This window comes from Oncorhynchus keta, chromosome 4 (assembly GCF_023373465.1).
Source record: "Oncorhynchus keta strain PuntledgeMale-10-30-2019 chromosome 4, Oket_V2, whole genome shotgun sequence".
Lineage (NCBI taxonomy): Eukaryota > Metazoa > Chordata > Actinopteri > Salmoniformes > Salmonidae > Oncorhynchus > Oncorhynchus keta.
The window spans coordinates 74,780,764-74,792,695 of NC_068424.1; the positions used below are offsets into that span (position 1 = coordinate 74,780,764).

At 43.8% G+C, this 11,932-nt stretch overlaps 1 protein-coding gene across 1 annotated transcript; it reads right to left on the minus strand.

Annotated features, from left to right (window-relative positions):
• Positions 1-480: 480 nt before the first annotated feature.
• On the minus strand, positions 481-11,060 carry si:ch211-153b23.7 (uncharacterized). The gene is made up of 7 exons (XM_052515684.1): positions 10,723-11,060; positions 5,707-5,868; positions 5,379-5,537; positions 5,096-5,230; positions 2,816-3,100; positions 1,749-1,874; positions 481-1,221 (listed from the first exon to the last, which is right to left on the minus strand). Exons 1-7 carry the CDS (start codon positions 10,831-10,833, stop codon positions 961-963), a joined length of 1,239 nt encoding a protein of 412 aa, XP_052371644.1. The 5' UTR covers positions 10,834-11,060; the 3' UTR covers positions 481-960.
• Positions 11,061-11,932: the final 872 nt, after the last annotated feature.

Below are 11,932 nucleotides of genomic sequence, written 5' to 3' on the forward strand. Positions count from 1 at the left end.
ACTGGTCCCTGGGGAAACATAACACCCTATTCACTGGGCCCTGGGGAAAAGTAGCACCCTATTCACTGGGCCCTGGGGAAAAGTAGCACCCTATTTACTGGGCCCTGGGGAAAGTAATACCCTATTCACTGGTCCCTGGGGAAACATAACACCCTTTTCACTGGGCCCTGGGGACAAGTAACACCCTATTCAATGAGCTCTGGGGGAAAGTAGTACCCTATGTAGGAAATAGGGTGCCATTTGGGATCAGACATTTTAGAAGCTATATTGGCAGTATGCTGTAGCTTTGGTGAGGACTGACACCAGCAGGTGTGGATGGGAGATGTTGTGACACTGGAAAGTAACCACCCATCTTCAGTCCCCCTTTTCTGCAGATTACAGCATGGTAGCCTATGTAGGAGACATGGCTTGGTTGGAGGGTGTGGAGGACGAGTGACGCAGAATAATTTCAGGGAAATTAGAAGAATGACCAAAACGGTATTTCATAGTTTTTATACATTTGTTATATTTGTTTTAAGAAAATGACAACATCTGAAGTTGAACACTTGTATTTAAGGACATCCTGGTGTTATTGGAAATCAAGGGGTGTATTTGTATTTAATTAGTTGAATTCACTGTGGCTTTTACAGAGATGTCCCAACAACTGCATCAAAAAGCATGACATTATGTAGGATTAAGAAAACCACTAGGTGGTAATGTTGACCATGTTATCTAAGTAGGAGGCAGAGACAACTGGAAAATCACTCAGTCCCTTTGTCGATAATCAACATTATCGGCAGAATTAGGAAATAACAGAAGGTTCATACAATTTGAGAGAAAGATAATAGATACAAATAATTTCATTGTCAGATAGACACAGTCACTCAGGACTGGAGTAGGCTAGTCCTCAACATGTTAGTGGTAATACCAACATCGTAATACAAGTTCAATGTGTGTGAGCATGTTTGTGTGTCGTCTGCCTCATGTGGACTCTTCAGTGTTCCTCCTCTCACAGTGTTTGGGGCACAGCGGGTGGTGGTCTGGCAGGGGTGTACTGGTGTGAGCATCTCTCTGCTCCTCTCTCTGCCGCCTCCTGTCTCCCCCTGCTGGCTGCTGCTCGTTATTACAGCGGTGGACCAGGACCGGCTGTTTGACCAGAGCGGGACTTTTCTTCATCAGTAGACGCTGCAGGACCTGCTTGTCTGACCGCTCCTTCCTAAAGTCATCCTCATATACCTTGAGCTGGACACAGGAGACCAGAGACAGTGGTTAGTTAGTTAGTTTTTAGTCAATTCAAGAAATATATCCCTATTTGATGAAATCCTTTTGAAAAGACATTACGATATGGAATAGAAGTTTCTCCTAAAATGGAATTGACTCTGACCCTAGGATATAAAATAAAAGTGATCTTTACAGCAAAGCCCTGTTGGTACATTCACATGCAGCACATCTCCCAGATGTCTCGTGAAACCATGTGGTCATTACGGATATGCTGTGTCCCATTATTTTCACGTTCAACTTAACCCAATGTCAGTTTATGTCCTCATCTGTTACAATACATCCCATCTGCCCAGCTGTCATTATTAATTCAGGTGTGTGTGTGTGCATGTATATTATATGTGTGTGTGTGTGTGTGTGTGTGTGTGTGTGTGTGTGTGTGTGTGTGTGTGTGTGTGTGTGTGTGTGTGTGTGTGTGTGTGTGTGTGTGTGTGTGTGTGTGTGTGTGTGTGTGTGTGTGTGTGTGTGTGTGTGTATATATATCCCACTACCTGCTCCTGTAGTAGGGCCATCTGTTGTCTCATCTCCTCTCTTGTCCTCCTCAGTCTCTTGTTCTCCTGCTGGGTGTGTTTGTGGTCCTTGTGCTCTGTCTGGTAGTCTGCTTCATAGATCTCAGTCTGGACAGAGGACAGGGACACTGGTAGTTAATGCTAGGTGAAACACAGTTGGAGGAGAAGGGAGTGGAGGGGGTATGGAGGAGGAGGGAGTGGAGGGGGTATGGAGGAGGAGGGAGCGAAGGGGGTATGGAGGAGGAGGGAGCGGAAGGGGTATGGAGGAGGAGGGAGCGGAAGGGGTATGGAGGAGGAGGGAGCGGAGGGGGTAAGGAGGAGGAGGGAGCGGAGGGGTTATGGAGGAGAGAGTGGAGGGGGTATGGAGAAGAGAGTGGAGGGGGTATCGAGGAGAAAGTGGAGGGGGTATCGAGGAGGGTGTGGAGGGGTTATGGAGGAGAGCGTGGAGGGGGTAAGGAGAAGGAGGGAGGAGGGTGTGGAGGGGTTATGGAGGAGAGTGTGGAGGGGGTAAGGAGAAGGAGGGAGGAGGGTGTGGAGGGGTTATGGAGGAGGGTAATGAGGAGAGAGTGGAGGGGGTAAGGAGGAGGAGGGAGGGAGGAGGGTGTGGAGGGGGTTATGGAGGAGAGAGTGGAGGAGGGTTAGGGGGAGGAGGAGGAGGGAGTGGAGGGGTTATGGAGGAGAGATGGAGGGGGAGAGAGAGAGTGGAGGGGGTAAGGAGAAGGATGGAGGAGGTGTGGAGGGGTTATGGAGGAGGGGGTAAGAGTGGAGGGGTTATGGAGGAGGGTAGGGGGAGGAGAGAGGGTGTGGAGGGGTTATGGGGTAAGGAGAGAAGGATGGAGGAAGGTGTGGAGGGGTTATGGAGGAGAGAGTGGAGGGTTATGGAGGGTAATGAGGGAGATTGGAGGGGGTAATGAGGATGGGGGAGAGTGGAGGGGTGGAGGAGAAGGAGGGAGGAGGGTGTGAGGGTTATGGAGGAGGGAGGAGTATGGAGGAGAGAGTGGAGGGGGTAAGGAGAAGGAGGGTGTGGAGGGGGAAGTGAGGTGAACTACCTGGCATCTGAGGGCCTCCAGCTGCTCCTTTAGGTCTTGCACCTCCTTCTGGGGGTTTGCCTGGTCCTCTAGTGCCCTGTAGGGGCCAATACTGATTCTACCACTACTCAGGGCCCCTCTACCTGGGGTGGAGGAGGAGAAGAGATGGGATGATGGGCCATGGCCGGAAGAGGAGGAGAGGCCACGTATGGTGCCATGGCTGAGGCTGGGGGACAGATTCGACCCCCCAGGAGTGTCAGAGATGGGGGAGGTTTCTGGAAGATGGGTCACAGTGCTCAAACTGGTCTACAGGATGGAAGGAGAGGGTAGACACATACAGTAGATATATTATATGTCACGTCCTGACATTTTTTTATGTCTCTGTTTTAGTTTGGTCAGGGCGTGAGTTGGGGTGGGCATTCTATGTGTTGTTCTATGTTTTTGTATTTCTGTGTTTGGCCTGGTATGGTTCCCAATCAGAGGCAGCTGGTTATCGTTGTCTCTGTTTGAGAACCATACTTAGGCAGCCTGTTTTCCCACTATGATTTGTGGGTAGTTGTTTTCTGTGTCTGTGTGTTACCATACAGAACTGTTTCGGTTTTCATTTATTTCTCTTGTTCTTTTCTATTCAGTGGTCAGTTATATTTCATTAAAATATGAACACCTACCACGCTGAATATTGGTCCGATCCTTCCTACTCCTCCTCAAAAGAGGAGGAAAACCGTTACATTATACATATATCTACAGTTGAAGTTGGAAGTTTACATACATTTTACAAATACATTTAAACTCAGTTTTTCACAATTCCTAACATTTAATCCTAGTAAAAATGCCCTGTTTTAGGTCAGTTAGGATCACCATTTATTTAAAGATGTGAAATGTCAGAATAATAATAGAGAAAATTATTTATTACAGATTTGATTTCTTTCATCACATTCCCAGTGGGTCAGAAGCTTACATACGCTCAATTAGTATTTGGTAGCATTGCCTTTAAATTGTTTAACTTGGGTCAAACGTTTAGGGTAGCCTTCCACAAGCTTGAATTTTGGCCCATTCCTCCTGACAAAGCTGGTGTAACTGAGTCAGGTTTGTAAGCCTCCTTGCTCGCACACACCTTTTCAGTTCTGCCCACACATTTTCTATGGAATTGAGATCAGGGCTTTGTGATGGCCACACCAATACCTTGACTCTGTTGTCCTTAAGCCATTTTGCCACAACTTTGGAAGTATGCTAGGGGTCATTGTCCATTTAGAAGACCCATTTGCGACCAAGCTTTAACTTCCTGACTGATGTCTTGAGATGTTGCTTTAATATATCCACATAATTTTCCTTTCCTCATGATGCCATCTATTTTGTGTGCACCAGTCCCTCATGCAGCAAAGCACCCACACAACATGCTGCTGTTACCCCTGTGCTTCACAGTTGGGATGGAGTTCTTCGGCTTGCAAGCCTCCAACTTTTTCCTCCAAACATAACGATGGTCATTATGGCCAAACAGTTCTATTTTTGTTTCATCAGACCAGAGGACATTTCTCCAAAAAGTACGTTCGTTGTCCCTATGTGCAGTTGCAAACCGTAGTCTAGTTATTTATGGCGGTTTTAGAGAGATGGCTTCTTCCTTGCTGAACTGCCATTCAAGTTATGTCGAATTAGGACTAGTTTTACTGTGGATATAGACACCTTTGTACTTGTTTCCTCCAGCATCTTCACACGTTCCTTTGCTGTTGTTCTGGGATTGATTTGCACTTTTCGCATGTTCATCTCTAGGAGACAGAACGCGTCTCTTTCATGAGCGGTATGACGGCTGCGTGGTCCCATGGTGCTTATACTTGCGTACTATTGTTTGTGCAGCTGAACGTGGTACCTTCAGGCATTTGGAAATTGCTCCCAAGGATGAACCAGATTTGTGGAGGTCATTTTCTGGAATCATTTTCTGGAATTTTCCAAACTGTTTAAAGGCACAGTCAACTTTTTGTATGTAAACTTCTGACCCACTCGAATTGTGATACAGTGAATTATAAGTGAAATAATCTGTCTGTAAACAATTGTTGGAAAAATGACTTGTGTCATGCACAAAGTAGATGTCCTAACCGACTTGCCAAAACTATAGTTTGCTAACAAGAAATTTGTGGAGTGGTTGAAAAACGAGTTTTAATGACTCCTACCTTAGTGTATATAAACTTACGATTTCAACTGTATGTGGTATATATAGTATAGATACAGTCTAAAAGAAAGCATGACAGAGTACATACACTTTTAAAAGGATCTAGAGGTAATAATGATGATAGTCATGGGGCTCACCTGTGTGCTCTTTGTCCAGTCTCTGGTGGTGTCTATGTGATGTTGTCTATTCTCCAACAATCTGACGTATTCATGTAGCTGCTGGTTCTTCTTCAACTCCTGCATCAGTGTGTGTTCATAGTACTCCCTCTTGTTCTACAGAAACACAGTCAGGATACAGTCAGTGTGTGTGTACGAGTGTGTGTGTCTGTCAGTGTGTTTGTGCGTGCACATACGTTAATCTGTTTGTGCATGTGTGCGTGTGTGTCCTCTGCCGGTCTGTCGGTACCTGTTCGTGGTCTACCTGTTCGTGGTCTACCTGTTCGTGGTCTACTTTGAGCAGCAGCGTATTGTTGAGTTGTTTGACTGTGTTGCTCTCCTGCTCCAGAGTCTCGACTCTCTGTTGGAGACTCAGAGTTGTGCTGCGATACACATGGTCCCAGTCTTCATTCAGCTTCATCAACTAACACAGACACATCATTATCGCCACCGTCATCAGCTAATACAGACATACATCATCATCACCATCATCCATTCTGGCCTCGTCCAAAATAGTTTGTATTCACAGAATGTGGTACACTTGTCTCTGGTTTAATTCCTATAGTTAGTTGCGGTGTAGTTTTGTGTGTCACCTCTTTGTTGACTCTGCGTAGCTCAGTGTTCCTGTTGAGCAGTAGTAGTTTCTCCTGGTCAGCTGAGGTGACTGACATACTGTCAGTGATCAGAGACCCCTGGTCCTCCCCGGACAACAACCTCTCACCAGCAGGGACTATCTCCTCCTCCACCACCTTCGTCCACACACACACACACACACACACACACACACACACAAGCACACACAAGCACACACAGACACACACACACACACACACACACACACACACACACACACACACACACACACACACACACACACACACACACACAGTGAGAATATTGTGTAGGAAACCAACAGCACTCGCCTGAACATAGCGCACCTGCAAGCAGATAGAAACATACTTGTACTCACATAGAGGAGCATGAACTACTACTATGAACGACCTCACACCTACACACACGCATACACAGTAACACCGTGTAGCATTTACACATGCCTGCAAACACAACCACCATCACTCTCAAACACCCAATTAGCTCAGTTGGGCAGGTGTGGTGCCTAGTTGGAACAAAATCCTTCAGTATCCGGCAGCACTCCTGGAACAAGGCTGTCTACTCCTGATCTAGTCCATTCCCCTGTGAGCTACCTGTCAACTGTGGCAGATTCAAATCATCATCGCCATCTAATGATCCCTGTGCTGTGTCTCCTGCACGCTTCTTGTGTCAAGAGGAAACCCTGCATCCTGAGATCAGCTTGTTCAAGCCTTGATGGCTTCATCAGCTCAATGACAAAGGTAAGGATTTCAGTTAAGGTGTTTTTGTGTGTTTAAGGCAAATGAGGTCCCTTTATAATCTCTTGTTTCCAGAATAAGGTTGTTTTTCTCAAAACTAGGGTATCATCAGAATGAAAGAACACTAATTTTGAGGCATGAACCAGCATGTTTTGATTTGTCTTGAATCCAATATAGTATGTTATAGTGAGTTAAAGAGCATGTCCATCAACAACATTGTCGAGTCCATTCAACCTCACAGATGGATCAACAGCCCTTCTGTGTCCTGAATATCCAACATGTTTTCTTCCTCTTGGACTGCAGATTAATGTGACCCAGATTAAGGAAGTTTTCAATCATAAACACTGTCTTGGAAGGACACCAAGATGCTATTTCTTCCCGTGGCAGTTTGGTCATTTATTGTAATCTAACATGAAAAAATATAAATGATAACTTCCTTCCTCTTCAGCAGGCTGCCATGCTGGGGAAATAATGGATTATCCTATAAAAATATAAATGGTCAATGGCCTATTCTCTCTGAGTAGGGAGTATGACTTTACTACTGGCCTATTCTCTCTGAGTAGGGAGTATGACTTTACTACTGGCCTATTCTCTCTGAGTAGGGAGTATGACTTTACTACTAGCCTATTCTCTCTGAGAAGGGAGTATGGGGCCTATTCTCTCTGAGTAGGGAGTATGACTTTACTACTGGCCTATTCTCTCTGAGTAGGGAGTATGGCTTTACTACTGGCCTATTCTCTCTGAGTAGGGAGTATGACTTTACTACTGGCCTATTCTCTCTGAGTAGGGAGTATGACTTTACTACTAGCCTATTCTCTCTGAGTAGGGAGTATGGCTTTACTACTGGCCTATTCTCTCTGAGTAGGGAGTATGACTTTACTACTGGCCTATTCTCTCTGAGTAGGGAGTATGGCTTTACTACTGGCCTATTCTCTCTGAGTAGGGAGTATGACTTTACTACTAGCCTATTCTCTCTGAGTAGGGAGTATGGCTTTACCACTAGCCTATTCTCTCTGAGTAGGGAGTATGACTTTACTACTGGCCTATTCTCTCTGAGTAGGGAGTATGACTTTACTACTAGCCTATTCTCTCTGAGTAGGGAGTGTGACTTTACTACTGGCCTATTCTCTCTGAGTAGGGAGTATGGCTTTACTACTGGCCTATTCTCTCTGAGTAGGGAGTATGACTTTACCACTGGCCTATTCTCTCTGAGTAGGGAGTATGACTTTACTACTAGCCTATTCTCTCTGAGTAGGGAGTATGGCTTTACTACTGGCCTATTCTCTCTGAGTAGGGAGTATGACTTTACTACTGGCCTATTCTCTCTGAGTAGGGAGTATGGCTTTACTACTGGCCTATTCTCTCTGAGTAGGGAGTATGACTTTACTACTAGCCTATTCTCTCTGAGTAGGGAGTGTGACTTTACTACTGGCCTATTCTCTCTGAGTAGGGAGTATGGCTTTACTACTGGCCTATTCTCTCTGAGTAGGGAGTATGACTTTACTACTGGCCTATTCTCTCTGAGTAGGGAGTATGGCTTTACTACTGGCCTATTCTCTCTGAGTAGGGAGTATGACTTTACTACTGGCCTATTCTCTCTGAGTAGGGAGTATGACTTTACTACTGGCCTATTCTCTCTGAGTAGGGAGTATGGCTTTACGACTGGCCTATTCTCTCTGAGTAGGGAGTATGGCTTTACTACTAGCCTATTCTCTCTGAGTAGGGAGTATGACTTTACTACTGGCCAATTCTCTCTGAGTAGGGAGTATGACTTTACTACTGGCCTATTCTCTCTGAGTAGGGAGTATGACTTTACTACTGGCCTATTCTCTCTGAGTATGGAGTATGACTTTACTACTGGCCTATTCTCTCTGAGTATAGGAGTACTTTACTACTGGCCTATTCTCTCTGAGTAGGGAGTATGACTTTACTACTGGCCTATTCTCTCTGAGTAGGGAGTATGGCTTTACTACTGGCCTATTCTCTCTGAGTAGGGAGTTTGACTTTACGACTGGCCTATTCTCTCTGAGTAGGGAGTATGGCTTTACTAGTAGCCTATTCTCTCTGAGTAGGGAGTATGGCTTTACTACTGGCCTATTCTCTCTGAGTAGGGAGTGTGACTTTACTACTAGCCTATTCTCTCTGAGTTGGGAGTATGACTTTACTACTGGCCTATTCTCTCTGAGTAGGGAGTATGACTTTACTACTGGCCTATTCTCTCTGAGTATGGAGTATGACTTTACTACTGGCCTATTCTCTCTGAGTAGGGAGTATGGCTTTACTACTGGCCTATTCTCTCTGAGTAGGGAGTTTGACTTTACGACTGGCCTATTCTCTCTGAGTAGGGAGTATGGCTTTACTAGTAGCCTATTCTCTCTGAGTAGGGAGTATGGCTTTACTACTGGCCTATTCTCTCTGAGTATGGAGTATGGCTTTACTACTGGCCTATTCTCTCTGAGTAGGGAGTATTACTTTACTACTAGCCTATTCTCTCTGAGTAGGGAGTTTGACTTTACTACTAGCCTATTCTCTCTGAGTAGGGAGTTTGACTTTACGACTGGCCTATTCTCTCTGAGTAGGGAGTATGGCTTTACTAGTAGCCTATTCTCTCTGAGTAGGGAGTATGGCTTTACTACTGGCCTATTCTCTCTGAGTAGGGAGTATGGCTTTACTACTGGCCTATTCTCTCTGAGTAGGGAGTATGGCTTTACTACTGGCCCACACATTATGAACCAAATAATGACTGTGTCTCAAATGGCAACCTATTCCCTTCATGGTGCACTACTTTTGAGCAGGGCCCATAGAGCTCTGGCCAAAAGTAGTGCACTATATAGGGAATAAGAAGCCATTTGGGATGCCGTCAATGTCTTTTGATGTGTGGGTGCTGTGCAGTAGCAGGCTATACTACTAACAGAAGAATTGATAATTGGGTTATTGCACAAGCTAGTCTCAGCCACTTCTGGGACAAAACAATTTCAGGATAAAAACCTTCCGTGCAACAGGACTCTATGATCTAATTATCATTCTGCAATGTCATTCCACAGGAGTAAACAGATCATTGCACTGCAGTCAAAGTAGTGTTTTATTTGGAAACAAATGGCCAAATAATGAGTTTTATTTTTTTGTATGTGAATGCACCACAGCCTCTGCTGAGAAGGTAGTGCACTGGCACTTACTATAACTCTGGAACATAGCTCTTGGTTCCCCTTTAATGCTTCTGAACAAGTCATAGAGCCTCAACAGTAGTCATGTGACCAGAACAGTGATGGACAATTCAACTTATTGACCTGGGAAACTCCCCTGACGTACCAAGTTCCTTTTTTTAATGTATGGAACCACCCACATCTGATTTATTCACATACACCCTGTTATTCACTGATAGTATTGCAAGTTTTTTCCCAGCTAGCACATAACGTTTTAAGAACCATATGTTTTGTAGAATTTGGTGAGAGCCTGGTTGTATTATGGTTATTTTGCATACAACCTTTCCATAATGTTTTCTACAGGTTTCCTTACGACTATATTTAAAGTGATGTTCTCAAATTGTTCAGAGAACGTTAAGAAAAAACCTTCGGTTGGAATTTCAGTACTTCAGCATAAGGTTTTCCACAGGTATCCTTATGGTTCTATTTCAAGTTATGTTCTCAGAACATAACAAAAAAATTCCATAAAAAATGTGTAACGTTCTAAGAATTGAATTAAAAAACAAACATTATTTTCTCAGTATCAACAAAACTATCCCTATCCTCTATCTGGTTAAGTGTGTTTTCCCCTTTAAAATAGGGTCTGGTTGAATAGACTAAAATGAACAGGTTTGTATGAGTTAAAAACATGGCATACTATTGTGATCCTTGAGGCGGAGTGGACTTATTCCATGGATAGCAAGGTTAAGTTCAAATCTCACCGATGCCATGTCAAAATAAAAAAAGTCATGTTTGCATGATTAATGCCTAAGCAAATTCATTTCTGTGTGTCATATTTGTGCTTGGAATTCAAAACAGTTCATCTAAGCTAGCAGTAAAATGATCTCAGAACATCCCTGCAACCAAAAAAATGTATGTTCCCAGAACAGGCTAAATGTTTACTGGTGTTCTCAGGAGGTTTAAAAAAAACATTCCGTTTTAGTGGTCAGGAAACATATGGCTTCGTTTCCCAGAAACAATGGGAAATCAAAAACGTGCATTCCCACAACTTCCAAGGAGACAGATATGTCAGCTGGTTTTAATCATCCACACTGTGGTGGTGTTTTGGACATGCATACCTTTTTTCCTCTGGGTTCTGTAGGAGAGCACTGACGCTGTAGGGTGAAGAATCTGCCTCCTGCTCAGACGATGATGATGATGATACTACTGAAAGTGAACCTCCATCCATGACTGATCTGAGCCAACAAATGTACCTGACAAAAGTTGAAAAACTCCACTCAAATGAAATGAAAAAACAAATAAGAATGAAAAAAGTTGCCAAGATTGGTCAAGGTTGTCTTCTCTAGTGTTGGTCAAGGCTGTCTTCTCTAGTGTTGGTCAAGGCTGTCTTCTCTAGTGTTGGTCAAGGCTGTCTTCTCTAGTGTTGGTCAAGGCTGTCTTCTCTAGTGTTGGTCAAGGTTGTCTTCTCTAGTGTGCAGATTTGACACTTGTATTTGACCTGATCCAACTGTCAACTGAGCCAGAATCCTCTGACGTAATGAACACAAAAGACTGACAAAATTAAAATCTCAACTGATCCAGAATCCTCTGAAGTGATGAACACAAAGTATTGACCGAATTGAAATCAATTCTCAACTGATCCAGAATCCTCTGATGTGATGAACACACACCCACGTTGTATAAAGCCTCCACAGAGCATATGGTGGAAAGTGAATATGACTTTCAGTCTGTCTGTCTACCTAAAAAGGAAGTCTAAACATACTCTGCTGCCTGCACCCACATGCAAATGATGTTAGAATATAGGAAGTCACATAACAATTCAGGTTGTTTTTAAACATCGTATATATAATGTGAGAATAGAAAGTCACAGAACAACTCAACTTATCTCAACTCTGTCAGAGGGTTTTTAGATTTTAATGGGAAGTCACAGAACTCATCTCAACTCTGTACATATAATATGTGTTCTGTTTCTATGTCATTACTTTCAAAGTGTGGGTTTTTAAAGAGGTTGTTCCAAAGATTTCAAAGGTATTTTCGAGTACAAATAAAGAAGTATGACATCAGTGGGGAATTCCATTCATGCTTCTGTTTCTCTCTGTGAGTGAGTGAGTGTAGTCTGGAGTTCACAGCATACTCTCAATGTACCAACAACTGACCAGTCCCCCAATCTCACAAGTATCACAGTTACTAAATCAAAGGCATTACATGTCAGTAAAAGAACACAAATGTTTCATCATGAAGCAGCCAACAAAATATTTGACTGCAAAAGTGGTTAGATTTATAGATATTGTGACACACTCCCTGAACTCAAAGTTCAGAACATGCCT

Coding starts and splice junctions, on each gene's coding strand:
- si:ch211-153b23.7 (XM_052515684.1), bottom strand. CDS start 10,833: ATGGATGGAGGTTCACTTTCAGTAGTATCATCATCATCATCGTCTGAG. Junction 1,875..2,815: donor TGGAGGCCCTCAGATGCCAG/GTAGTTCACCTC, acceptor TCCTCTGTCCAG/ACTGAGATCTATGAAGCAGA. Junction 1,222..1,748: donor TGGCCCTACTACAGGAGCAG/GTAGTGGGATAT, acceptor TCCTGTGTCCAG/CTCAAGGTATATGAGGATGA.